Source organism: Chiloscyllium plagiosum, unplaced genomic scaffold (genome assembly GCF_037043375.1).
Source record: "Chiloscyllium plagiosum isolate Xiang-an unplaced genomic scaffold, Cpla_swu_hap1 HiC_scaffold_5, whole genome shotgun sequence".
Lineage (NCBI taxonomy): Eukaryota > Metazoa > Chordata > Chondrichthyes > Orectolobiformes > Hemiscylliidae > Chiloscyllium > Chiloscyllium plagiosum.
The window spans coordinates 133665728-133690028 of NW_028270143.1; the positions used below are offsets into that span (position 1 = coordinate 133665728).

Genomic DNA, 24301 nt, shown 5'->3' on the forward strand with positions numbered 1-24301 from the left:
CCCCCCTGGGTCACATGATGACAAACCCCTGCCCCCATGTCTCGGTGTTGAGTGCTCAGTAATCTATTGATCCTGCTCTCTCTCTCTCCAGGTTTCAACTCATCAGTTTGCGCCTGTTGCCCCAGCAGCTCCTCCATCGATCAGAGTGAGGGTCAGAGTTCAAGATCATGTCTTCCTGATTCCAATAGCACACAGGTACGTTCAAGGCTGGGCAGTGAGGGGGAAGGGAGCTGGAAGGTCTAGTCATTTTACAGAGATATCACTGACCAACTGAGTTTGATAACCCGATGCCTCTTGAATGATCAGCACCCATGGATCTCCTGGTGAAAACTTCCAATTCTGGGAATTAATCTGGAGAATATTTTGTTAACTCATGGAATGTTATTGTTGTTGGTTGGGCCAGCATTTATTCCTGGGAGTAAAGATCCCCAATGATCCATCCTGGTCCATCCACACCGACACTACAACAAAAAAGCACACCCACTACCTCGACTTCCTCATGAGGCTCAGGAAACTGGGAGTGTCCACAATGGCTCTTACCGATTTATATCGATGCACCACAGAAAGCAACCTCTCTGGATGGATCACAGCTTGGTACAGCAACTGCTCTACGCAGGAGATTACAGAGAGGTGTGAACCCAGGCCAGTCTGTCAGGATAACCAGCCTTCCACCCATTGACTCCGTCTACACTCCCCACTGCCTCGAGAAAGCAGCCATCATCATCAGAGACCCCTCCCAGCCTGGTTAGACTCTCTTCCACCCCCTTCCACAGGGCAGAAGATACAAACGTTTGAGAACATGTACCAATAGATTTAAGAACAGCTTTTTTCCTCACTGTTATCAGACTTATGAACAGACCTCTCGTATATTAGAGTTGATCTTTCTCTGCACCTTCTCTGTAGCTGTAACACTATATTCTGTATTCTGTTCCATTACCCTGATGTATTTATGTGAGGTATGATTTGTCTGGTTAGCATGGAAGACAATATTTTTCACTGTAACTCAGTACATGTGACAATAAGAAGTCCAATTATTGCCTAGTTGTGCTTCAGAGGGTGAGCTGCTGTCCATTTGAACTGGTCAATCCTTTGTGAAACCACTTTCAAATACTAAAGTCCCCTGCCCAGTGATCCCTCAGCTCCTTACTGACGCAGAATCCCAGCCTGTCGAGTCTTTCTCAACAATGATGACCCTCTGTGTTCGGCTGTCATTCTCGTAAACCCTTCTTTGCCTCTTTAACCTGCTCCGGATACGGAGACCTGAACTGTGGGCAGCTCTCCCCAGACTTATTTCATTCTTCCATCACACACAAGGGCCATCCCTGACTGTCCTTGAACAGAGGGCCCTGTTCAGCTATTTCACAGGGCAGGATTTGAAAAGCACAGCCGGTCAGGCAGCATCCAAGGAGCAGCATATGTGCGTCACCCACGTTCTGGAGTCCGGTGTAGGCCTGACCAGGTGAGGATGGCAGAATTCCTTCCTGGAAGGACTTTGGTGAAGCAGAGGGGTGTCCGAGGATAATCAGTGATACTTTCACAATCACTTATTGCTCTCAATTCCCCAAGAGGGATAGTATCTCGTCTTCGGCTCAGGTACCTTCCAGCCTTCAGGTTAATCATTTGAGAGCCTTCCATACTGTTTACCCACTTGTCTTGAGGTGGGCTTCTTCTTCTGGAGAATTGCTGGAGAATCTCTGCAAGTCTGGCAGCATCTGTGGAGAAAGAAAAACAGAGTTAATATCCAGTGACCCTCCTCCAGAACCCATGAGGAAAGTTCACTGGAGCAGAAACATTAGTTTTGCTTTCTCTCCACGGACACTGCCAGACCTGCTGAGTTTCTGTATTTTGTTGCAGATTTCCAGCATCCGCAGTTGTTTTTGTTTAATGTTCTGGGGACAAATCCCACCATGGTAGCTGGTGGGATATCCAATCAATTCATCAACGTGGAATTGAAACACACAAAGCAGAATACTGGATCTCAGCACAGTTCCAGTTGTGAGTTTAACCTGTCTTTCCTCGGCCGACAGTGACACTGAAGTACGGACTGTGTCTTGGTTGGCAGAGCAGGCCACTCAGCGACATTACCAGATGTGTGGGCTGCGGCCCAGACTCACCCTGAAGAAGGAAGGGGCACTCCTCGCTCCACAGGACCCCATCATCCACGTTCTACAAAGCAATGAGGAGGTACGACCTGCACCACTGTCTCAATACGGGCTTAGATACAGAGTAAAGCTCCCTCTACACTGTCCCCATCAAACACTCCCATGACAGGGACAGCACGGGGTTAGATACAGAGTAAAGCTCTCTCTACACTGTCCCCATGAAACACTCCCAGGACAGGGACAGCACGGGGTTAGATACAGAGTAAAGCTCCCTCTACACTGTCCCCATCAAACACTCCCATGACAGGGACAGCACGGGGTTAGATACAGAGTAAAGCTCCCTCTACACTGTCCCCATCAAACACTCCCATGACAGGGACAGCACGGGGTTAGATACAGAGTAAAGCTCCCTCTACACTGTCCCCATCAAACACTCCCAGGACAGGGACAGCACGGGGTTAGATACAGAGTAAAGCTCCCTCTACACTGTCCCCATCAAACACTCCCAGGACAGGGACAGCACGGGGTTAGAAACAGAGTAAAGCTCTCTCTACACTGTCCCCCCATCAAACAGTCCCAGGAAAGGGACAGCATGGGGTTAGATACAGAGTAAAGCTCCCTGTACACTGTCCTGAGGTTTGTCTCGGTGTAAGCTGACCGACAGTGCTGCTGTCGGGTCCTGTTGCCTCGCAGCACTCTGCATTGTGTGACACTGAGTGCGAACTGATCGTGGAATGGAAATATGACCCTTGCCACCGTTTCTATCTCTCAGGTCCTGGCTGAGGTCGTGTCCTGGGACCTGCCTCCACTCTCTGAGCGATACAAGAGGGCCTGTGACAGTCTGTCATTGGGTAAGGAGAGAGATCTTAAAAGGCTGACTGCTCTCATTTATTGATGAGCGCCCAGGGCTCTGTGTATCCCTCCCTCTCCCTCCTACCCCTTCCCCCCCTCTCTCTGTGTATCCCTCCCTCTCCCTCCACCCCTCCCCCTCTCTCTGTGTATCCCTCCCTCCCCCTCCTTCCCCTTCCCCCTGTCTGTGTATCCCTCCCTCTCCCTCCTACCCCTTCCCCCTCTCTCTGTGTATCCCTCCCTCTCCCTCCTACCCCTTCCCCCTCTCTCTGTGTATCCCTCCCTCTCCCTCCTTCCCCTTCCCCCTGTCTGTGTATCCCTCCCTCTCCCTCCTACCCCTTCCCCCTCTCTCTGTGTATCCCTCCCTCTCCCTCCTACCCCTTCCCCCTCTCTCTGTGTATCCCTCCCTCTCCCTCCTTCCCCTTCCCCCTGTCTGTGTATCCCTCCCTCTCCCTCCTACCCCTTCCCCCTCTCTCTGTGTATCCCTCCCTCTCCCTCCTACCCCTTCCCCCTCTCTCTGTGTATCCCTCCCTCTCCCTCTTACCCCTTCCCCCTGTCTGTGTATCCCTCCGTCTCCCTCCCATCCCTTCCCGACCCCTCTGTGTATCCCTCCCTCTCCCTCTTACGCCTTCCCTCTCTCTCTCTCTTTCCCACCCCTCTATCTTCAAACCAACCCCCCTTTGGTCTCCTTTCCTGAGCCGCTCTGTGTCTGGTGTATGTGATTGAATATTGCTGTGAGGTTCTTTGTGATGGTTTCCCTGTTCTCCTTGTCACTGGGTTGTGTTGGTATTGTTCTGAGCTGGTTCCCAGTTGTTGCTGACCTGGATATTCCTGCTTCTCTTTCTCTAGCTGTTAATGGTCTGGTGTTAAGGGCGTGTGAGACCCAGGGGAGCGGGACCTGTTTCCAGCTGTCCAGCCTGTCGCTGAGCAAGGAGCACCTGAGTCCCATCCTGAGAGCCCTGAAACTGCAGACCCCCACCCACCAGCTGTGCCTGTCTGCCAATCGCCTGGGTGACGATACCATGGGGGAGTTGCTGGCCTGCCTGGTAACCATGCCCAACCTGAGGGTGCTGGACCTCTCCTCCAATCAGATCACACACCAAGGCCTGAGCACGCTCTGTCAGGCCAGCAGTCTCTCCAGGGACACCCCTTTCCAAGTGAGTTCCATCTGCTCAGTCAGTGCTGGCTGTGCAAGTACATTTCACCGGGAAGACTCCAGCCTGTCTCATTGAAAGGGAAATCTGAAGATTCTAGCAACAGGGGCAAAGCGTGGAAGTTTGACACAGAATCACAGTCAAACAGGCCATTCAGCCCCACTGCTATGTGCTAGTGTCCATACTCTACACCAATTACTAATTACCACCCGCCAACCTACTGCCTGGTAATGTCACTGGACTGTTAATTCACTGAGGAGACAGTGAGGGCTGCAGCTGCTGGAGATCAGAGTTGAGAGTGTGGTGCTGGAAAAGCACAGCAGGGCAGGCAGCATCCGAGGGGCAGGAGGATCGATGTTTTGGACCAGAGCCCTCCTGATGAAGTTCTCTAGCCCGAAACGTCAAGTCTCCTGCTCCTCGGATGCTGCCTGACCAGCACCACACTCTCGACTCTGTTAATTCACTGACCCAGGTCAACGTGCTGGGGACAAAAACAGCAATTGTTGGAAAAGCACAGCAGGAGTGGCAGCATTGGTGGCAGGGTCGCTGCACCCGAAACATTAACTCTGATTTCTCTCCACAGGTGCTGCCAGACCTGCTGAGCTTTTCCAGCAACTTCTGCTTTTGTTTCTGATTCCCAGCATCTGCAGGTCTTTCTGTTTTTATTTCATGTTGTGGGGACGTAGGTTTGAATCCCATAAAAGGCTGACATAAAAATCCTGATTGCGCCTGTTGTCAGTTGGTGTAATGATCTCGCTGGTTCACCAGGTGCTGTTTAAAGACGCTTGTGTGGGACTGCAGACCCACAGGGACATGGCTGACTCCTAACTGGGCAATAAATTCTGGCCTCGCCAGTGACACTTCCATCTCATTGGCAAATTAAAAAGAAACTTTCACTTCTGTATGTGATGCATCAGTATTTCACAGAGTTGCACGTGCTCTCCACTCTCTGTGTGTAAAGAAATCCCTCCTCCATTCTCTACCTGTCAGTGGTGATACCTTGTTCTGGACTGAATGGAAGTTATTTCTCTACCTGTCCTCTGTGCAATCTGATAGAGCACTGGAGGGTGGTTGCTGCTGTCACCTGCTCTGTTTGTAAACCTTCAGAAGATCTATCTATCCTCTTTAGACAGGGTGGATAGAGACAAGCTTTTTCCCAGGGTGAGGGATTCCCACTTACAAGGTGAGAGGTGGAAAGTTTAAGGGGGATACACGTGGCAAGTACTTCACACAGAGGGTGGTGGGTGTCTGGAACACGTTGCCAGCAGGGGTGGTAGGGGCAGGCACGGTAGATTCATTTAAGATGTGTCTGGACAGATGCATGAGTAGGTGGGGAGTAGAGGGATACAAATGCTTAGGTATTGGGCGGCAGGTTTAGACAGTGGATTTGGATCAGCTCAGACTTGAAGGGCCTGTTCCTGGGCTGTAAATTTTCTTTGTTCTCTAAGGGTGGGAGGGTATTGGAGAGGCTGCCGCAAAAGGCTCACAAGGGTGGCCCACTGATGAGGAGCTTCAGGGACACAGACAGACTGGAGAAGTTGGGAATGTGTTCCGTGGAGGAGACGGCGGTTGAGAAGAGATTTCAGAGAGGTCTTCCAAATCATGAGGGTCTGGACAATAGACAGGGAGAAACAAAAACAGAAATTGCTGGAAAAACTCAGAAGTGTCACTGAACTGAAACATTAACTCTGCTTTTTCTCCATAGATACTGGCCAGACCTGCTGAGTTTGTCCAGCAATTCCTGTTTTTGTTTCAAAATTTCCAGCATTGGCAGTTCTTTGTTTTATTTCAGTATAAACAGGGAGAAACTTGATCAGCTGTGATCGTACTGAAGGACGGAGCAGGCTCGAAGGGCTGAATGGCCTACTCCTGCTCCTTGTTTCTATGTGTCTGTTGGTGGAAGCTTCAAGAACCAGACGGCACAGGTTAAAGGTTACAGGCAAAAGAAGTGAAGAACTGAAAAAGGGTTTTTCACATAACAAATGGTGAGGACCTGGAGTGTTCCCAGTGTGTGTGTGTCTCTTTGTGTGTGTGTGTGTCTCTTTGTGTGTGTGTGTGTCTGTGTCTCTGTGTGTGTGTCTCTGTGTGTGTGTCTCTGTGTGTGTGCCTCGTGTGTGTGTGTGTCTCTGTGTCTGTGTGTGTGTGTGTCTATGTGTGTGCGTGTGTCTGTGTGTGTCTGTCTGTGTGTGTGTCTCTCTCTTTGTGTGTGTGTGTGTTTGTCTGTGTTAGTGTGTGTCTGTGTGTGTGTTTGTCTGTGTTAGTGTGTGTGTGTGTGTGTCTCTTTGTCTGTCTGTGTGTGTGTCTCTGTGTGAGTGTGATAGAGGCAGTTCAATAAGGGCTTTCAGTCAGGAATTGGAGAATTGTCTGAGGAGCAACCGAATGGTCTAGCCCAAGGGCAGACAGCAGAGGACTGGCATTAGGTGAATTACTCATGGAGGGAGCTAGCAGAGACATGGCAGGCCAAATGGCCTCCTCTTAGAATGTTCACTGATTCTGTAGTTTGCATATTGCTGTTGTTTTTAAACTATACCCGAGAGGTCATCCCAGAGAACATTACATTCTGAAAGTAAACCTTTTGCTAATTGTTTTAAATCGATGAGGTTCACAAGGTCAATTCCTGGAATGGTGGGACTATCATATGTTGAAAGACTGGAGCGACTGGGCTTGTATACCCTTGAGTTTAGAAGACTGAGAGGGAACTGATTGAGACATATAAGATTATTAAAGGATTGGACACTCTGGAGGCAGGAAACATGTTTCCGCTGATGGGTGAGTGCCGAACCAGAGAACACAGATTAAAAATACAGGGTAGACCATTTAGGACAGAGATGAGGAGAAACTTCTTCACCCAGAGAGTGGTGGCTGTGTGGAATGGTCTGCCCCAGAGGGCAGTGGATGCCCAGTCTCTGGATTTCATTTAAGAAAGAGTTGGATAGAGCTCTCAAGGATAGTGGAATCAAGGGTTATGGAGATAAGGCAGGAACAGGATACTGATTAAGGATGATCAGCCATGATCATATTGAATGGCGGTGCAGGCTCGAAGGGCAGAATGGCCTACTCCTGCACCCATTCTCTATTGTCATGAGACGTGGTTACTGAAGCAGTTAGCAGAGGGAACAGATTCCCCTCACTTGGTTCATCAAACTTGTTCAGAATTTGGAACATCTTGATGATATGTGACCTTCCTGTCCTCTGCTATAAGGAGAGCAATCGCAGCTCCTCACTTTGTCCATCTGATTGATTTCTGGGAAACCTCCTCTGTACTGCTTCCAGACCTTCGCAACTTTCCCAGGTTGTACACAGAGCTCCAGCTAGGGCTGAACTAGTGATCAATAATCGTTCAGTGTTTAGATCAGAGTGGGGCTGGAAAAGCACAGCAGGTCAGGCAGCATCCGAGGAGCAGGAGAATCGACGTTTCAGGCAAAAGCCCTTCATCAGGAATGGAGCTAATCATTCAGCCTGGCTTCTTTGTTACTGTGTTCAATGTCCCATTTAAAAGCCACACTTTATTTACACCTTTTTAACCATCTTACCAACTTGACCAACCACCTACAAGGATTTGTAAATCTGCCCTCCTCGGCCCCCACTACATGATGATTATGTCTCCCAATCGGGTTTTTCTCAACTTGTGTCATTTCACATTTATCCACATTAAACCATGTCTGTCCCTTTCAGCCAGTCCCTCTGTTACTGTCCTCCTCACTACTGCGTATCATCTGCAAACTCTGTAGACGTCCTGCCTGTGTACAGGGTTGGGCTGTCACTATTGTGTGTGTGTGCTGTGGTGTAGAGAGCATCTCTCTAACCGTCCCTTTCTGTGTCACTCGCTGCTTCTGAGGCTGCCTGCTGATGCTGTGACCTTCCTACCAGCAGAGTCAACACCAGGTAACCTCGCAGCCACACCACTGACAGGTCCCTTCACCAAGTCACAGTGACTCACTGAAGCGTTCCTTCACATCTCCCCTCACCTTTACTCCACTCCTCCTCTGTACACCCATCTTTAATGGAGGAGGGGTTAATCCGTATTGAGGTGGCGGGGGGGGTCACTCAGCTGCAACAAGCAGATTTTCCAAGGACAGCATCAGGAGGATTTTCTAGAGAATCGCTCAACAACGTTCCTTTGTGTTTCAGAGTCTGGAGGAATTGAACCTCAGCCTCAATCCTTTGGGTGATGGCTGCTCTCAGGCTATCGCCTCCCTCATCAGATCCTGCCCGCTACTGAGCACGCTCAAACTGCAGGCCTGTGGCCTCACAGCCAGGTTCCTGCAGAATTACCGCCTCCTGCTGGCAGAAGCCCTGAAAGGTAAGAGCCAGCTTCTGCCGAAAGTGAGCTCATTGCTGCTGTTTAACGGTCAGTGTCCATGTTCATCAAGGCAATGGCCTCGTGGTTATTATCACCAGAGTATTAACCCAGAGTATTAACCCAGCTAATGCTCTGGGGACCTGGGATTGAATCCGGGGGAGATGGCTCACCAGGGGAGGGCAGCAGTTACCTAGATCATGGCACCGTGGTGGGCACTGCTGTTCAGGAGGGCGGGAAAAGGACTCGTAGGGCCATAGTTATAGGGGATTCTATTGTGAGGGGTGTAGATAGGCGGCTCTGTGGGTGAAAATAGGACCCCTGGATGGTATGTTGCCTCCCAGGGGCTCGGGTCAGGGATGTCACCGATCGGCTGCAGAGCATTCTAAAAGGGGAGGGTGAACAGCCAGTTGTCTTGGTGCACATTGGCACCAACGATATAAGTAAAAAAAACGAGATGTGGTCCTGAAAGCAGAATTCAGGGAGTGAGGAGAGAAGTTAAAAAGGAGGACCTCAAAGGTAGTGATCTCGGGATTACTCCCAGTGCCACGTGCTAGCCAGGGTAGAAATGAAAAAATAGGAAGGATGAACACAGGGCTTGAGAGATGGTGTAGGAGGGAGGGGGTCAGATTTGTTGGACATTGGGACCGGTTCTGGGGAAGGTGGGACTATTATAAATTGGACGGTCAACACCTGAACCAGACTGGAACCAATGTCCTTGGGGGAGTTTTTGCTCCTGCTGTTGGGGAGGTTTTAAACTAATGTGGCAGGGGGCTGGGAACCAGAAGGGAAAACAAGTAGCGAGGTGGAGACTGGAGACTGTAAGGATCATAAAGTTAGCATTAATAAAGGGAAGAGTAGGCAGACAGCAGATGAACGCAAAAGAACTGGCAGTCTGAAGTGTATATACTTTAATGTAAGGAGTATAGTGGGTAATGGAAATGTGTTGCTGGAGAAGCGCAGCAGGTCAGGCAGCATCTAGGGAACAGGAGAATCGACGTTTCGGGCATTAGCCCTTCTTCCTGAAGAAGGGCTAATGCCCGAAACGTCGATTCTCCTGTTCCCTAGATGCTGCCTGACCTGCTGCGCTTCTCCAGCAACACATTTCCATCTCTGATCTCCAGCATCTGCAGACCTCATTTTCTCAGTATAGTGGGTAAGGCAGATGAAGTTAGGGCTTGGATTGGTGCCTGGGAGTATGACGTTACTGCAATCACACAGACTTGGTTGAAGGAAGGGCATGATGATTGGCAACTCAATGTTCCAGGATATAGACGCTTCAGACAGGACAGGGAGGGAAGTAAAAGAGGGGGTGGATTGCATTGCTGGTCAGGGATGATATCACGGCTGTGCTAAAGGAGGACACTATGGAGGGCTTGGGCAGTGAGGCATTATGGGTGGAGCTGAGAAATAAGAAGGTGCAGTTACATTGTTGGGGCTGTATTACAGGCCTCCCAACAGTGAGGGTGAAGTAGAAGAACAAATAGGTAAACAGATTATGGAAAGATGTACAGGCAACAGGGTAGTGGTGATGGGAGATTTTAATTTTCCCAACATTGACTGAAATACACTTAGCGTCAGAGGTCTGGATGGGGCAGCATTTGTAAGAAGCATCCAGGAGAGTTTTCTAGAGCAGTATGTCAATAGTCCGACGAGGGAAGGGGCCATATTGGACCTGGTGTTGGGGAATGAGCCAGGCCAGGGTAGTAGAAATTGCTGTGGGGGATTTCTTTGGGAACAGTGACCACAATTCTGTAAGTTTCACAATACTCGTAGACAAAGATGAGAGTGGTCCTAAGGGAAGAGTACTAAACTGGGCCAAGGCCAGTTATATCAAAATTAGGCAGGAGCTGGGAAATGTGGATTGGACACAGCTATTCGAAGGGAAGTCCACATTTGAGATGTGGGAGGCTTTCAAAGATAGGTTAAAGATAGTGCAAGATAGGCATGTCCCATTGAAGGCAAAGGATAGGAAAGGCAAGATTCGTGAACCGTGGATGACAGGGGAAATTGTACGAGGAACCAAGAGGAAAAGGGAAGTGTACATAAGGTCCAGGCAGTTAAGAACAGAACGGGCCCTGGAGGAATATCAGGAGAGTAGGACCAGCCTTAAACGAGGAATCAAGCGGGCTAAAAGGGGTCATGAAATAGCTTTAGCAATCAGAATTAAGGAGAATCCCAAAGCCTTTTATTCTTATATAAGAAGCAAGCGGGTAACTAGAGAAAGGATTGATCCACTAAAGGAAAATGAAGGAAGGCTGTATGCCGAACCTGAGAAAATGGGTGTGATTCTGAATGATTACTCTGCATCAGTGTTCACTGAGGAGAGGAACATGATGAATGTTGAGATTAGAGATAGAAGTTTGTTTAGTCTGGATCATGTTGACATAAGTAGGGAAGATGTGTTGGGTAGGCTAGAGGTTATTAAGGTGGACAAATCCCCAGGACAGGATGGGATCTATCCCAGGTTGCTGAGGGAGGCGAGAGAGGAAATAGCTGGGGCCCTGACAGATATCTTAGTAGCATCCTTAAATACAGGTGAGGTGCTGGAGGACTGGAGGGTTATTCATGTTGTTGCCCTGTACAAGAAGGGTATTCCAGGTAACTACAGACCAGTGATGGGAAAGTTGCTGGAGAAGGTATTGAAGGATCGGATCTATTTATATTTAGAAAAGAATGAGCTTATCAGTGATAGGCAATATGGTTTTGTGCGGGGAGATCATGCCTTACCAACTTAATAGAGTTCTTTGAGGAAGTGACCAGGTTGATAGATGAAGGAAGGGCTGTTGATGTCATATACATGGACTTTAGTAAGGCGTTTGATAAGGTTTCCCATTGTAGATTAATAGAGAAAGTGAAGTCACATGGTGTGCAGGGTGTTCTAGCGAGGTGGATGAAGAACTGGTTGAGCAACAGGAGACAGAGGGTAGTAGTTGAAGGAAGTTTCTCCAAATGGAGAAAGGTGACCAGTGGTGTCCCACAGGGGTCAGTATTGAGGCTACTGTTGTTTGTGGTAGACATCAATGATCTGGAAGAGGGCATTGTTGGTATGGTCAGCAAGTTTGTAGATGACACGAAGATTGGTGGAGTAGCAGAAAGCATAGGGGACTGTCAGAGAATACAGGAGGATATAGATAGACTGGAGAGTTGGGCAGAGAAGTGGCAGATGGAGTTCAATCCAGGTAAATGTGAGGTGATGCATTTTGGGAAGTTTAATTCTGGAGCAAATTATTTAGTAAACGGAAGAGCCTTGGGAAAAGTTGATGGGCAGAGAAATCCGGGAGTTCTGGTCCATTGTACCCTGAAGGTGGCTGCACAGGTGGATAGAGTGGTCAAGAAGGCATACAGTATGCTTGCCTTCATCGGACGGGGTATTGAGTATAAGAGCTGGCAGGTCATGTTAAAATTGTACACAATGTTGGTTCGGCCGCATTTAGAGTACTGTGTACAGTTCTGATTGCCACATTCCCAAAAGGATGTAGACACTTTGGAGAGGGTGCAGAGAAGGTTTACGAGGATGTTGCCTGGTATGGAAGGTGCTAGCTATGAAGAGAGGTTGAGAAGGTTAGGTTCGTTTTCATTAGAAAAAAGGAGATTGAGGGGGCACCTGATTGAGGTCTACAAAATCATGAAGGGTATTGACAGGCTAGATAGAGACAAGCTTTTTCCCAGGGTGAAGGACTCAGTAATGAGAGGTCACACTGTCAAGGTGAGAGGTGGAAAGTTTAAGGGGGATACACGCAGTAAGTATTTCACACAGAGGGTGGTGGGTGTTTGGAACACGTTGCTAGCAGTGGTGGTAGAGGCAGGCACGGTAGATTCATTTAAGATGCATCTGGACAGATGCACGAGGAGGTGGGGAGCAGTGGGATACAGATGCTTAGGTATTGGGCGACAGGTTTAGACAGTGGATTTGGATCGGCTCAGGCTTGGAGGGCCGAAGGGCCTGTTCCTGGGCTGTAAACTTTCCTTGTTCTTTGTAGGCCAGGCTGGGTCGACAGAGAGATAGCTGAGGGTTTTTGGGACCATGATCGTCACAGAGTTGAGAAAGGGCTGAAGCCTTTTTAAGTCAAGGCTTCACTTGAATTGGAGCTAATGTAGGTCAGCGATCAGAGGGCAGGCTGGTGGGAGGGATGTGGTGGGAGTTTAGACTTGGGTATTACAGTCGGTTCTGCTTTAACACTCCTTTCTTCAACACAAATTAGTTATAACGCAATTGAATAACTTAGACCGTTATTTATAAAATGTGAGCTTTCCTTACCTGTATTGGCTATAACCTGTATTGTTTAAAGAGTGCTTCTATGACACCATTTTCTTATAACACGGGATCACAGCAGAAAGGAACTATTGTGTTACATCAGAACAGACTGTATAACCTGAGATGGACTTGAGTTCACAGAGTGGAAGTATGGGTTGATGTCTGTCTCTGGGATTCTGTACACTTAGTAACAGCTTGTGGAACTGTGATGCACAATTTGTTAACTCATAACACAATAAAAGAAAGAAACAGCTGTTGATGCCCATATCGAGCTGTGTTGTTAATGGAGCAGTGGGCAGGGCCCATTGGGAGGGACTTCCTGATGGGCTGTAACCTTGTGCCTGTAACATTTCACAGCTTGAGAGTCATAGAGTCGTACAGCAGGGAAACAGACCCTTCGGCCCAACCAGTCCATGCTGACCATAATCCCAAACTAAACTAGTCCCACCTGCCTGCTCCTAGCCCATATCCCTCCAAACCTTTCCTATTTATGTACTTATCCAAATGTCTTTTAAACCTTGTAACTGTCCCCACATCCACCACTTCCTCTGGCAGTTCATTCCACACATGAACCACCCTCTGTGTAAAACATTTGCCCTTTGTGTCTGTTTTTTTAAATCTCTCGCCTCGAACCCTTAAAATTGTGCCCCCTAATCTTGAAATCCGTCATCCGAGGGAAAGGACAGCTACCATCAACATATCTATACCTCTCATTATTTTATAAACTTCAAACAGGTCGCCTCGTGACCGCCTATGGTCCTGCTTCTCAGATGCTGCCTGACCTGCTGAGCTTTTCCAGCGTTGCACATCTCACTCTGACAAAGGTCCCAGCCTATCCAGCCTTTCTTTATAACCCAGACCTTGACAATGTCCTAATAAATCTCTTCTGAACCCCCCCCCCCCCACCCCCAGCTTAATAATATCCTTCCTATAACTGGACACAGTGCTCCAGAACAGGCCTCACCAATGTCCTGTATAACCTCAGCATTACGTCCTGACTCCGAAACTCAAAAGGACTGAGCAATGAAGGCAAATGTGGTAAACGCCTTCTTAACCACCCTGCCTACCTGTGATGCAACCTTCAAAGAATTATGTACCTGCACCCCTAGGTCCCTCTGTTCTACAACACTGCCCATTCCCTACCATTAATTGTACAAGCCCTCCCCTTGTTTACTGTACTGAAGTGCAATACCTCATTTATTCAGATTGAACTCCATCTGCCATTCCTCAGCCCATTGACCCATTTGATCAAGAGGAGAAAGTGAGGTCTGCAGATGCTGGAGATCAGAGCTGGAAATGTGTTGCTGGAAAAGCGCAGCAGGTCAGGCAGCATCCAGGGAACAGGAGAATCGACGTTTCAGGCATAAGCCCTTCTTCAGGAAACGTCGATTCTCCTGTTCCCTGGATGCTGCCTGACCTGCTGCGCTTTTCCAGCAACATATTTCCAGCTCCATTTGATCAAGATCCCTTTGTAATCTTAGATAACCTCCTGCACTGTCCACTATACCACCAATTTCAGTGTAATCCACAATCTAACTAAACCATGTGAATGTGAAATGGGATTGATCAGTATGGCAGCAGGAAAGGATGATGAGGGAACTCTTCCAGGGTGAGGTAGCTGGCATCGAGAACGCTGTTGACCAGGACTGTTGGTGCCAGTACTCCATGTGGTGGTAGATGTGTGTTTCACACAGGGACAGGCAGTCCTTGTCTGCACATGCTCCCAGGCAGGCTGGGAGGTGGTCAGCTCTCTGTCCCTGTCCCCACACTAGCCTTGTTGACAGGTTTCCTGTTTTCACCCAGGCGCTGGGCACCTGAAGACTGTCTGCCTGTCGCACAATGCTCTGGGTTCAGTGGGAACCGGGCTGATCTTCCAGAGCCTGCCCCACCACACCATCAGCCACCTGGACATCGCAGGCGTAATCAGTGACCACGGTGACGCCTTGGTAATGGAACATCTCGCCAGGTACCTGTCCCAGGTGAGTCCAGAGTATGGGTGCAGGGAGACGCTACACACATTAACATTATTTACCAGGCTTGGAGACAGTGAGGGCTGCAGAGGCTGGAGATCAGACTCGAGAGAGTGGGGCTGGGAAAGCACAGCAGGTCAGGCAGCGTCCGAGGGGCAGGAGAATCGACATTTCGGGTCGGAGCCCTTCATTAGGAATGAGGCTGGGAGTCTCGGAGGTGGAGAGATAAATGGGAGGGGGTTGGGGCTGGGGAGAAGGTAGCTGAGAGCAGCTGAAATGGGGGTGGGGGTATCTCTCCACCCCAGCGGCTCCCAGCCTCATTCCTGATGAAAGGCTCCTGCCCGAAACGTCGATTCTCCTGCTCCTCGGATGCTGCCTGACCTGCTGTGCTTTTCCAGCAACACACCTAACTGATTTATCAGGCTTTCGCCTTTACGTTATTACTTTTTAAAGGTATCGCATTGACCAGCGTTCTGTGATGGGTTAATGGTGTGTCTGTCTCTCTCCTCGTGTCCAGAGTGATTGCAGTCTGACCCATCTTAACCTTTCTGGGAATCGCTTGACTGATGATTCTGTCAGAGATCTGTGCAGGTAACTCACTTCAATACTGCAGCGCACTTCCCCAGTTTAAGTATCTCTCGGACCCAGAGCAATGATCTCCTTACTGCAAGTGAGCATTCATTCTCCCTAGTTCTTGCACTGTCTTTCACTCTGTCTCGTGTTTGCGCTCTCTCTTGCATGCTCATTCGCGCTCTCTATCCCTCTTGCTCACTCTCTCTCTGTCTCTGTCTCTTGTGGGCGCACTCACTCTCGCCATAGAGCAGCTTTGTACCTGGGGCCACGGTGAGGCCTCAGGAACACCCTCAGGTGGTGTCGGGTTTAGATCCAGACTGTTGAGGTAACTCTCAGCAAACAGTCTTTCATCACCAGGTTTAATCAGCTACTGCTTTTAATTTGTTTTTAAAATCCTTCATGGGATGTGGGGGTCTTAGTTGTCCATCAAAAATCACCTTTAACGGAGTTTGCTCAGCCATTCTGAAAGGTCAGGAAGAGGCAGCCACGTTGCTGTGGGTCTGGAGTCACGTGTAGGCCAGACTGGGGAAGGATGGCGGCTTCCTTCCCTAAATGCGGCCTGAAGTTCCTTTTACTCCGTGAAACTGAAACTAAAGCTCCCTCTACACTGTCCCCCATCAAACACTCTCAGGACAGGGACAGCATGGGGTTAGATACAGAGTAAAGCTCCCTCTACACTGTCCCCTATCAAACACTCCCAGGACAGGGACAGCATGGGGTTAGATACAGAGTAAAGCTCCCTCTACACTGTCCCCCATCAAACACTCCCAGGACAGGGACAGCATGGGGTTAGATACAGAGTAAAGCTCCATCTACACTGTCCCCCCCATCAAACATTCCCAGGACAGGGACAGCACGGGGTTAGATACAGAGTAAAGCTCCCTCTACACTGTCCCCATCAAACACTCCCAGGACAGGGACAGCATGGGGTTAGATACAGAGTAAAGTTCCCTCTACACTGTCCCCCCATCAAACACTCCCAGGACAGGGACAGCATGGGGTTAGATACTGAGTAAAGCTCCCTCTACACTGTCCCCATCAAACACTCCCAGGACAGGGACAGCATGGGGTTAGATACAGAGTAAAGCTCCCTCTACACTGTCCCCATCAAACACTCCCAGGACAGGGACAGCATGGGGTTAGATACAGAGTAAAGCTCCCTCTACACTGTCCCCATCAAACACTGCCAGGACAGGGACAGCACAGGGTTAGATACAGAGTAAAGCTCCCTCTACACTGTCCCCCCATCAAACACTCCCAGGACAGGGACAGCATGGGGTTAGATAGAGAGTAAAGCTCCCTCTACACTGTCCCCATCAAACACTCCCAGGACAGGGGCAGCACGGGGTTAGATACAGAGTGGTAAGTGATAACGTTGTGCCTCTCGATTTGATCTGCTTTAGATGCCTGTTACTGTGTCCGTCCCTGGTTTCTCTGGATGTGTCAGCCAATTCTGGGATAACGACAGCGGGTGTGGAGATGCTGTTTGGTGCAGTGAGAGAGCGGAGCTGTGGAATGCAGTCCCTGAACGTTTCTGGTGGGTTCTGCTCGATGTGATCTGATACTGGGCTGGGAGGGTGTTGCTGAGAGTGCTGAGCCACAGCTCCTCCCCCCACCCCACCCCACCCCACCCCCACCCCCGTCTATTCTCGGTAACCCCTTCAGGGGGAGCTCCCTCCCGAAACCTCTCAATCTCTGACTGTCTCCTTTAAAACCAGCTGAACATCGTACGTGTGTAAAAGAGCTTTAGCCACCCCTGCTACCATCGCTCCAGATGTTTGGGTATTTACTGTTTGAGAACAGCCCTGTGAAGCATCTTAACTCATTTTGCATTGTTGAAGGCGCTATATGAATGCAGGATTTTGTTGATTCCTTTGTCATGGATTGTCAGTAGCTGATTCCTGATTGGAATTAATGGCACTGTTTCTGGGAAGTGTTCACTGGCTGACTGACTTACCAGTTGAGAGCCATCGGCTGCCTGTGTACAGCCTGGCAGCACAGGACAAAGTTAAAAATCACCCAACACAGGTTAGAGTCCAACAGGTTTATGTGGAAGCACTAGCTTTCGAAGCGCTGCCCCTTCATCAGGGGGTTGTGGGGCACCTTCTATGGTCTTGCCCCACAACCCCCTGATAAAGGAACAGGGATCCGAAAGCTAGTGCTTCCACATAAACCTGTTGGACTATAACCTGCGTTGGGTGATTTTTAACCTTGTCCTCTACATCACAGCACAGGACGAGACAGGCCCTTACATGGGGGTGACTACCCGGGGGCAAACACAGCCAATGCCCAGTCACCGGCAGTAGCTGCTCACAAACCGAGAGAGCCCAGACTGGGAGCTCATCGTCATCCCCGTTACTGCTCAGACAGCAACAACGCGTCTCTGCCATCCTCTCAATCTCAGAAGGTAATCAGGCCTCACTTTAATGTCACATTCAAAAGATACACTGCCAGAAAACTACATTCATCACTGCTGACCCTCCGACAGTGCAGCACTCCCTCAGCACTGACCCTCCGACAGTGCGGCACTCCCTCAGCGCTGACCCTATGACAGTGCGGCGTTCCCTCAGCACTGACCCTCTGACAGTGCGGCGCTCCCTAAGCACTGACCCTCCGACAGTGCAGCGCTCCCTCAGCGCTGACACTCTGACAATGCAGCACTCCCTCAGCGCTGATCCTCTGACTGTGCGGCACTCCCTAAGCACTGACCCTCTGACAGTGCAGCGCTCCCTCAGCACTGAACCTCTGACAGTGCAGCGCTCCCTCAGCACTGACCCTCCGACAGTGCGGCACTCCGTCAGCACTGACCCTCCAACAGTGCGGCACTCCCTCAGCGCTGACCCTATGACAGTGCGGCGTTCCCTCAGCACTGACCCTCTGACAGTGCGGCGCTCCCTAAGCACTGACCCTCTGACAGTGCGGCGCTCCCTAAGCACTGACCCTCTGACAGTACGGCGCTATCTTAGCGCTGACCCTCCGACAGTGCGCACTCCCTCAGCACTGACTATCTGACAGTGCGGCGCTCCCTCAGCGCTGACCCTCTGAAGTGCGGCGCTCCCTCAGCGCTGACCCTCCGACAGTGCAGTGTTCCCTCAGCACTGAACCTCTGACAGTGCAGTGTTCCCTCAGCACTGAACCTCTGACAGTGCAGCGCTCCCTCAGCACTGACCCTCCAACAGTGCGGCACTCCCTCAGCACTGACCCTCCGACAGTGCGGCACTCCCTCAGCACTGACCCTCCCAACAGTGCGGCACTCCCTCAGCGCTGACCCTCCGACAGTGCAGTGTTCCCTCAGCACTGAACCTCTGACAGTGCAGCGCTCCCTCAGCACTGACCCTCCAACAGTGCGGCACTCCCTCAGCACTGACCCTCCGACAGTGCGGCACTCCCTCAGCACTGACCCTCCGACAGTGCGGCACTCCCTCAGCACTGACCCTCCGACAGTGCGGCACTCCCTCAGCGCTGACCCTCCGACAGTGCGGCACTCCCTCAGCACTGACCCTCCGACAGTGCGGCACTCCCTCAGCACTGACCCTCCCAACAGTGCGGCACTCCCTCAGCGCTGACCCTCCGACAGTGCGGCACTCCCTCAGCACTGACCCTCCAACAGTGCGGCACTCCCTCAGCACTGACCCTCCGACAGTGCGGCACTCCCTCAGCGCTGACCCTCCGACAGTGCAGCGCTCCCTCAGCACTGACCCTCCAACAGTGCGGCACTCCCTCAGCACTGACCCTCCGACAGTGCGGCACTCCCTCAGCGCTGACCCTCCGACAGTGCGGCACTCCCTCAGCACTGACCCTCCGACAGTGCGGCACTCCCTCAGCGCTGACCCTCCGACAGTGCGGCACTCCCTCAGCACTGATCCTCTGACAGTGCGGCACTCCCTCAGCACTGACCCTCCGACAGTGCGGCACTCCCTCAGCACTGACCCTCTGACAGTGCCCACTCCCTCAGCACTGACCCCCCCGACAGTGCGGCACTCCCTCAGCACTGACCCCCTCCGACAGTGCGGCACTCCCTCAGCACTGACCCTCCCATACTCAATTCATGGGTGCGAGTTTAACATGTAAACTGTGGGTCAGCTGTAGTTGGAAAATAAACAGGGCAGGGAACACCCACACCTCGTGTTTTCTGTTTTAATTTGCAGCCAGTTGATTTGGGAAAGAGTTGTCCACTTTGTGCCGGTCTCGGGGGCGATGCACTGACCTGTGGTTTGTCTTTCAGGCTCCTCTGTCCATGGCCCATCAAACCTGACCGCCCTTGGGTTGAAGCTTGGTGAGCTGAGGCTGTGTAGCAGCCGCCTCAATAAATACGAGAAGGAGAGCCTGTTGAGGAGCTGGCAGGAGGGGGCTGTACGTAAGGTTCACACTGTGTCTCACCTGCACAAGTGTCTGATCAGGGCAGCACCCAACAGCCTCTGTTAAAACACTCACACCCTTTCACACGCGGGTCACTGTTTATATGTAACTAACATATTTTTATCTGATTGTACAATATGTATTAAACGAGAGATACCTCCAGGCTGTTTGTGTGTCCAGTTCTGTTATGGATCCTGTGCTGATTTCCCATGTCTGGGAGTTCCACCATCTTCAGGATTCTCCTGTGCTTCCTGAAATAAAGTCTCGCCAGAGTGACTGTGGACATGTTGGATTGTCCTAACACCATCTGGCTCCCCCTGGTTCAGGAGCCTGATTGTCATACTAAACAATTTGCACTCCAGAGACAATGTCCCAGGTACTGCCATCACCAGCGTTCAGTATGTCCCGTTCAGTCGTGTCAATTAACCAACTCACTGCAGAAGGAGGCTCCCCATCCTCAATGATGGAGGAGCCCAGTACATGAGTGCAAAAGATAAGGCTGATGCATTCGCAACAATCTCCAGTGGATGATCCATTTCGGGCTCCTCCAGTGGTCCCCAGTATCACAGATACCAGTCTCCAGCCAATGTGAATCACTCCCTGTGACATCAAGAAATGGCTGGAGGCACTGGATATTGCAAAGGCAATAGGCCCCGATAACATTCCAGCAATAGTACTGACGATATGTGCTCCAGAACTTGCCGTTCCCCGAGCCAAGCTGTTCCAGTACAGTTACTACACTGGCATCTACCCGACAACGTGGAAACTTGCCCAGGTATGTCCTGTACACAAAAAACAGGACAAATCCAACCCGGCCAATTACTGCCCAAACAGTTTACTCTCGATCCTCAGTAAAGTGATGGACGATGTCAGTAACAGAGCTATCAAGCAGCACCTGCTCAGCAATAACCTGCTCAGTGACGCCCAGTTTGGGTTCCCCCCAGGGTCACTCAGCTCCTGACCTCATTACAGCCTTGATTCAAACATGGACAAAAGAGCTGGATTCCAGAGGGGAGGGGAGAGGGACAGCCCTTAACATCAAGGCTGCATTTCATGCAGCTGGTAAGTGAGATCAGTGACAATCCTGGGCAGGGAGTCTGCAAGTGGAGCAGCTCAGGAGGGGACATTGTTTCCCATGTGGTAGATGTATCCCCAGTGCTGAACAGGGGAAAGGCACCAGATGTGGGGCCCTCCAAGATAATTCTGGTCCAGTTTATGGTCAGGCACTGAAGGGTGTGACAGTGAGGGAGGTGATTGAGAAGGTAGCACTGCGGGGTGTTCAGGTCTTGGTCAAACCTCTCGCAGCTGGTTTGGGTAAGGGGTGGGGGGTGTCAGCAAACTGACCATAACCACATTGTTCAGGAAGTCAGACTGAGGGAAAAGAAAAATACAGTGTTGTCAGGAAGATGGACAACTCTCAGTGGCTGAGGAACTGCACCACCCCTCCCCAACGCCCTGAAGGCTGTGTTACCTGTCCATGTGCTCTGGTCTGGAGAGAGACTGACAGTGGCCAAGCAGAGGATCCATAAGACCAGAAGACATAGGAGTGGAAGTAAGGCCTTTTAGCCCATCGAGTCCACTCCGCCATTCAATCATGGCTGATGGGCATTTCAACTCCACTTACCCGCACTCTCCCTGTGTCCCTTAATTCCTTGCAAGATCAAGAATTTATCAATCTCTTCCTTGAAGACGTTTAACAGCCCAGCCTCCACCGCGCTCTATGGCAATGAATTCCACAGGCCCACCACTCTCTGTCTGAAGAAATGTCTCCTCATTTCTGTTCTAAATTTAACCCCTCTAATTCTAAGGCTATGCCCACTGGTCCTAGTATCCTGCCTAACAGAAACAAATTCCCACCGTCCACCCTTTCTAAGCCATGCATTATCCTGTAAGTTTCTATTAAATCTCCCCTCAATCTTCTAAACTGTAATGAATACAATCCCAGGATCCTCAGCCGTTCCTCGTATGTTAGACCTACCATTCCAGGGATCATCCGTGTGAATCTCCGCTGGACACGCTCCAGTGCCAGTATGTCCTTTCTGAGGTGTGGGGACCAAAACTGGACACAGTACTCCAAATGGGGCCTAACCAGAGCTTTATAAAGTCTCAGCAGCACATCGCTGCTTTTATATTCCAACCCCTTGAGATAAATGACAACATTACATTCGCTTTCTTAATCACGGACTCAACCTGCAAGCTAACCTTTAGAGAATCCTGTACTAGCACTCTCAGATCTCTTTGTACTTTGATTTTATGAATTTTCTCACCGATTATAAAATAGTCCATGCCTGTAGTCTTTTTTCCAAAGTGCAAGACCTCACATTTGCTCACATTGAGTTTCATCACCCATTTGTTGGATCATTCTCCTAAACTGTCTAAATCTTTCTGAAGCCTCCCCACCTCCTCAGAACTACCTGCCTGTCCACCTAACTTTGTATCATTGACGAACTTCACCAGAATGCCCCCAGTCTCTTCATCCAGATCATTTATATATAAAGGTGAACAGCTGCAGCCCCAAACACTGAACCCTGTGGGACACCACTTGTCACCAGCTACCGTTCTAAAAAAGAACCTTTTATCCCAACTCTCTGCCTTCTGTCAGACAGCCAATCCTCAATCGATGCCAGTAGCTCACCTCAAACACCTTGGGCCCTCACCTTATTCAGCAGCCTTCTGTGAGGCACCTTATCAAAGGCCTTTTGGAAGTCTAGGTAGATAACATCCACTGGGTTTCCCCGGTCTAACCTACTTGTCACCTCTTCAAAGAATTAGAGTGCTCATGTTCCAAGGTGGTACCAGTAACATCTGTAAAACTATGAAGGGGAACATGTTAAACTGAGAAAGGTGCATTACTCCTGATACTGCTTCCCATTGGCTGAGCAATCCTTAATCCACACAAATGTTAGCCCCTCAATCACATGCTCTGGCATCTAATTAAATGGCTTTTGGAAATCCAAGCAGGTTAAGCTTATTGGTTCCTCTCTATCCCCCTGAGAATGTTACTGCTTCAAAAAATCCAAGCTGTGAAATCACTGACACACAACTTCCCTTTCACTGGTCAGGGATTCCAGATCTAGGAGCAGAGTCTCAGAATGAGGGCCAGACTGTTTGGGAGAGATGTTAGGGAGCACTTTGACAAACAAGGGGTGGGAGAGGTATGGAAGTCTCTAACACAAACAGCAGTGGCTGTTGGATCAGTGGTTCATTTTAAAGCTGAAACAGATGCATTTTTGTAAAGCAGGGGAATAAGGGATATGGGCAAAAGGCAGGCTATAGGAGTTAGGCCACAGATCAGCCATGGCTGGTGGAACAAGCTGGAGGGGCTGAATGGCCTCCTCCTGTCCCAATGTTTTTACATAGTCATGTTGACACTGCCTGACCAACTCATGGTTTTTGAAGTATCATGCATTTAGGTTCCTTCATGGATTCGACCACCTTCCCCAGGTCAGACTGGGATCCTTCCTCAATGGAAGATATTTTGGGACATTGGAACCCAGTCTGTCTATGAGCTTTGAGGAGAGACTGGGATTGTAGTTCAGGTCCATTACTGTCCCCAGCACCCTCTGCTTTGGGAAGCTTTTTAACAGTTCCACACTGATGCCATGTGGGAGGTTAGAAATGTTGTTTTTGCAGGTGGGGGGGGGGTTAATTCTTGTAGCATGTCGCATACTTAAGGCTAAGTCTTTAATGAATATAGAGGGTCTTTTGAAGAGAATAGTTTTAAGCGAGGGAATAACTTTAAAGGGTTGTAGCTGACCACAAAAAGAAGCAGCAGGGGCATTTCACAATAAAGCTTATAGTATGATAAGAGAAACTGGATAAAAGAATAAACAAAGGATGCAGACAAAAACAGCAGGATGGTCAGATAAGAAAATAACTAACAAGTGAGGTAATCAGCTTATGATAGGATGGGAAAAGGGAGGCGTGATTCTGCAACTTGTAAATTAAATAAGAAAGCTAACAGGCTGTGTTTTCGCGCGTATTTCTGCTTGATTGCAGAAGCATCCAGTCCTTGCAAGGCTGTAATAAATTGTTCTTGTTTCAAAGGCTTTGTCTCAGGCTGATTGATTTGTGAGTGATTCTGGATCAGTGGTGCTGGAAGAGCACAGCAGTTCAGGCAGCATCCGAGGAGCAGCGAAATCGCCGTCTCGGGCAAAAGCCCTTCATCAGGAATACCTGATTTGTGAATGAGTTCTGTTTCTCACATGCCGTGACCATTTACTTGTTTTCCATGAGTAATGGGTTTTAAAAGCTTTCCCAACTTCTCTTTGTCCCTTTCCTGATTTGTCTCTGGATTTGTGGAATCTCCCTTGTTCTGTTTATGATGGTACAGTGTTGTTACCCTGCTCTCAGTCCACATTCCTGTATCTCAGTCTCTCTCTGTGTAAAGATCATAGAATAATGCAGCACATAAACAAGCCCTTCGGCCCATCAAGCCTGTGCTGACACATTTTACCCTTCCATACTAAAACTGTCTTCCCTTACAGGATCCCTATCCCTCTATCCCCTTCCTATTCATGTATTTATCCAGGTGCTTCTTGAATGTTGCTATAGTGTCTGCTTCCACCCCCTCCTCTGGCAACGTGTTCCACGCACTCACCACCCTTTGTGTCAAAAACCTGCCTCGCACATCTCTTTTAAACTTCCCCCCCTCTCTCTCCCCACTCACACCATTTCCTCTAGTCATTGACCCCTCCACTCTGGGAAAAAAACCTCATACTTTCCACCCTATCCAT

At 49.8% G+C, this 24301-nt stretch overlaps 1 protein-coding gene across 1 annotated transcript in view; it reads left to right on the plus strand.

The window, feature by feature from the left end:
* Positions 1 to 19727, plus strand: part of tonsl (tonsoku-like, DNA repair protein) — an 83646-nt gene extending 63919 nt beyond the window's left edge. Inside the window, exons 18-26 of the mRNA XM_087987699.1 lie at positions 92 to 195; positions 2028 to 2184; positions 2875 to 2953; positions 3801 to 4108; positions 8237 to 8408; positions 14467 to 14642; positions 15151 to 15224; positions 16610 to 16743; positions 19432 to 19727. Of these exons, the coding sequence (XP_087843825.1) occupies positions 92 to 195; positions 2028 to 2184; positions 2875 to 2953; positions 3801 to 4108; positions 8237 to 8408; positions 14467 to 14642; positions 15151 to 15224; positions 16610 to 16743; positions 19432 to 19631 (1404 nt within the window). The 3' untranslated portion in view covers positions 19632 to 19727. The remainder of the gene's footprint in view (positions 1 to 91; positions 196 to 2027; positions 2185 to 2874; positions 2954 to 3800; positions 4109 to 8236; positions 8409 to 14466; positions 14643 to 15150; positions 15225 to 16609; positions 16744 to 19431) is intronic.
* Positions 19728 to 24301: the final 4574 nt, after the last annotated feature.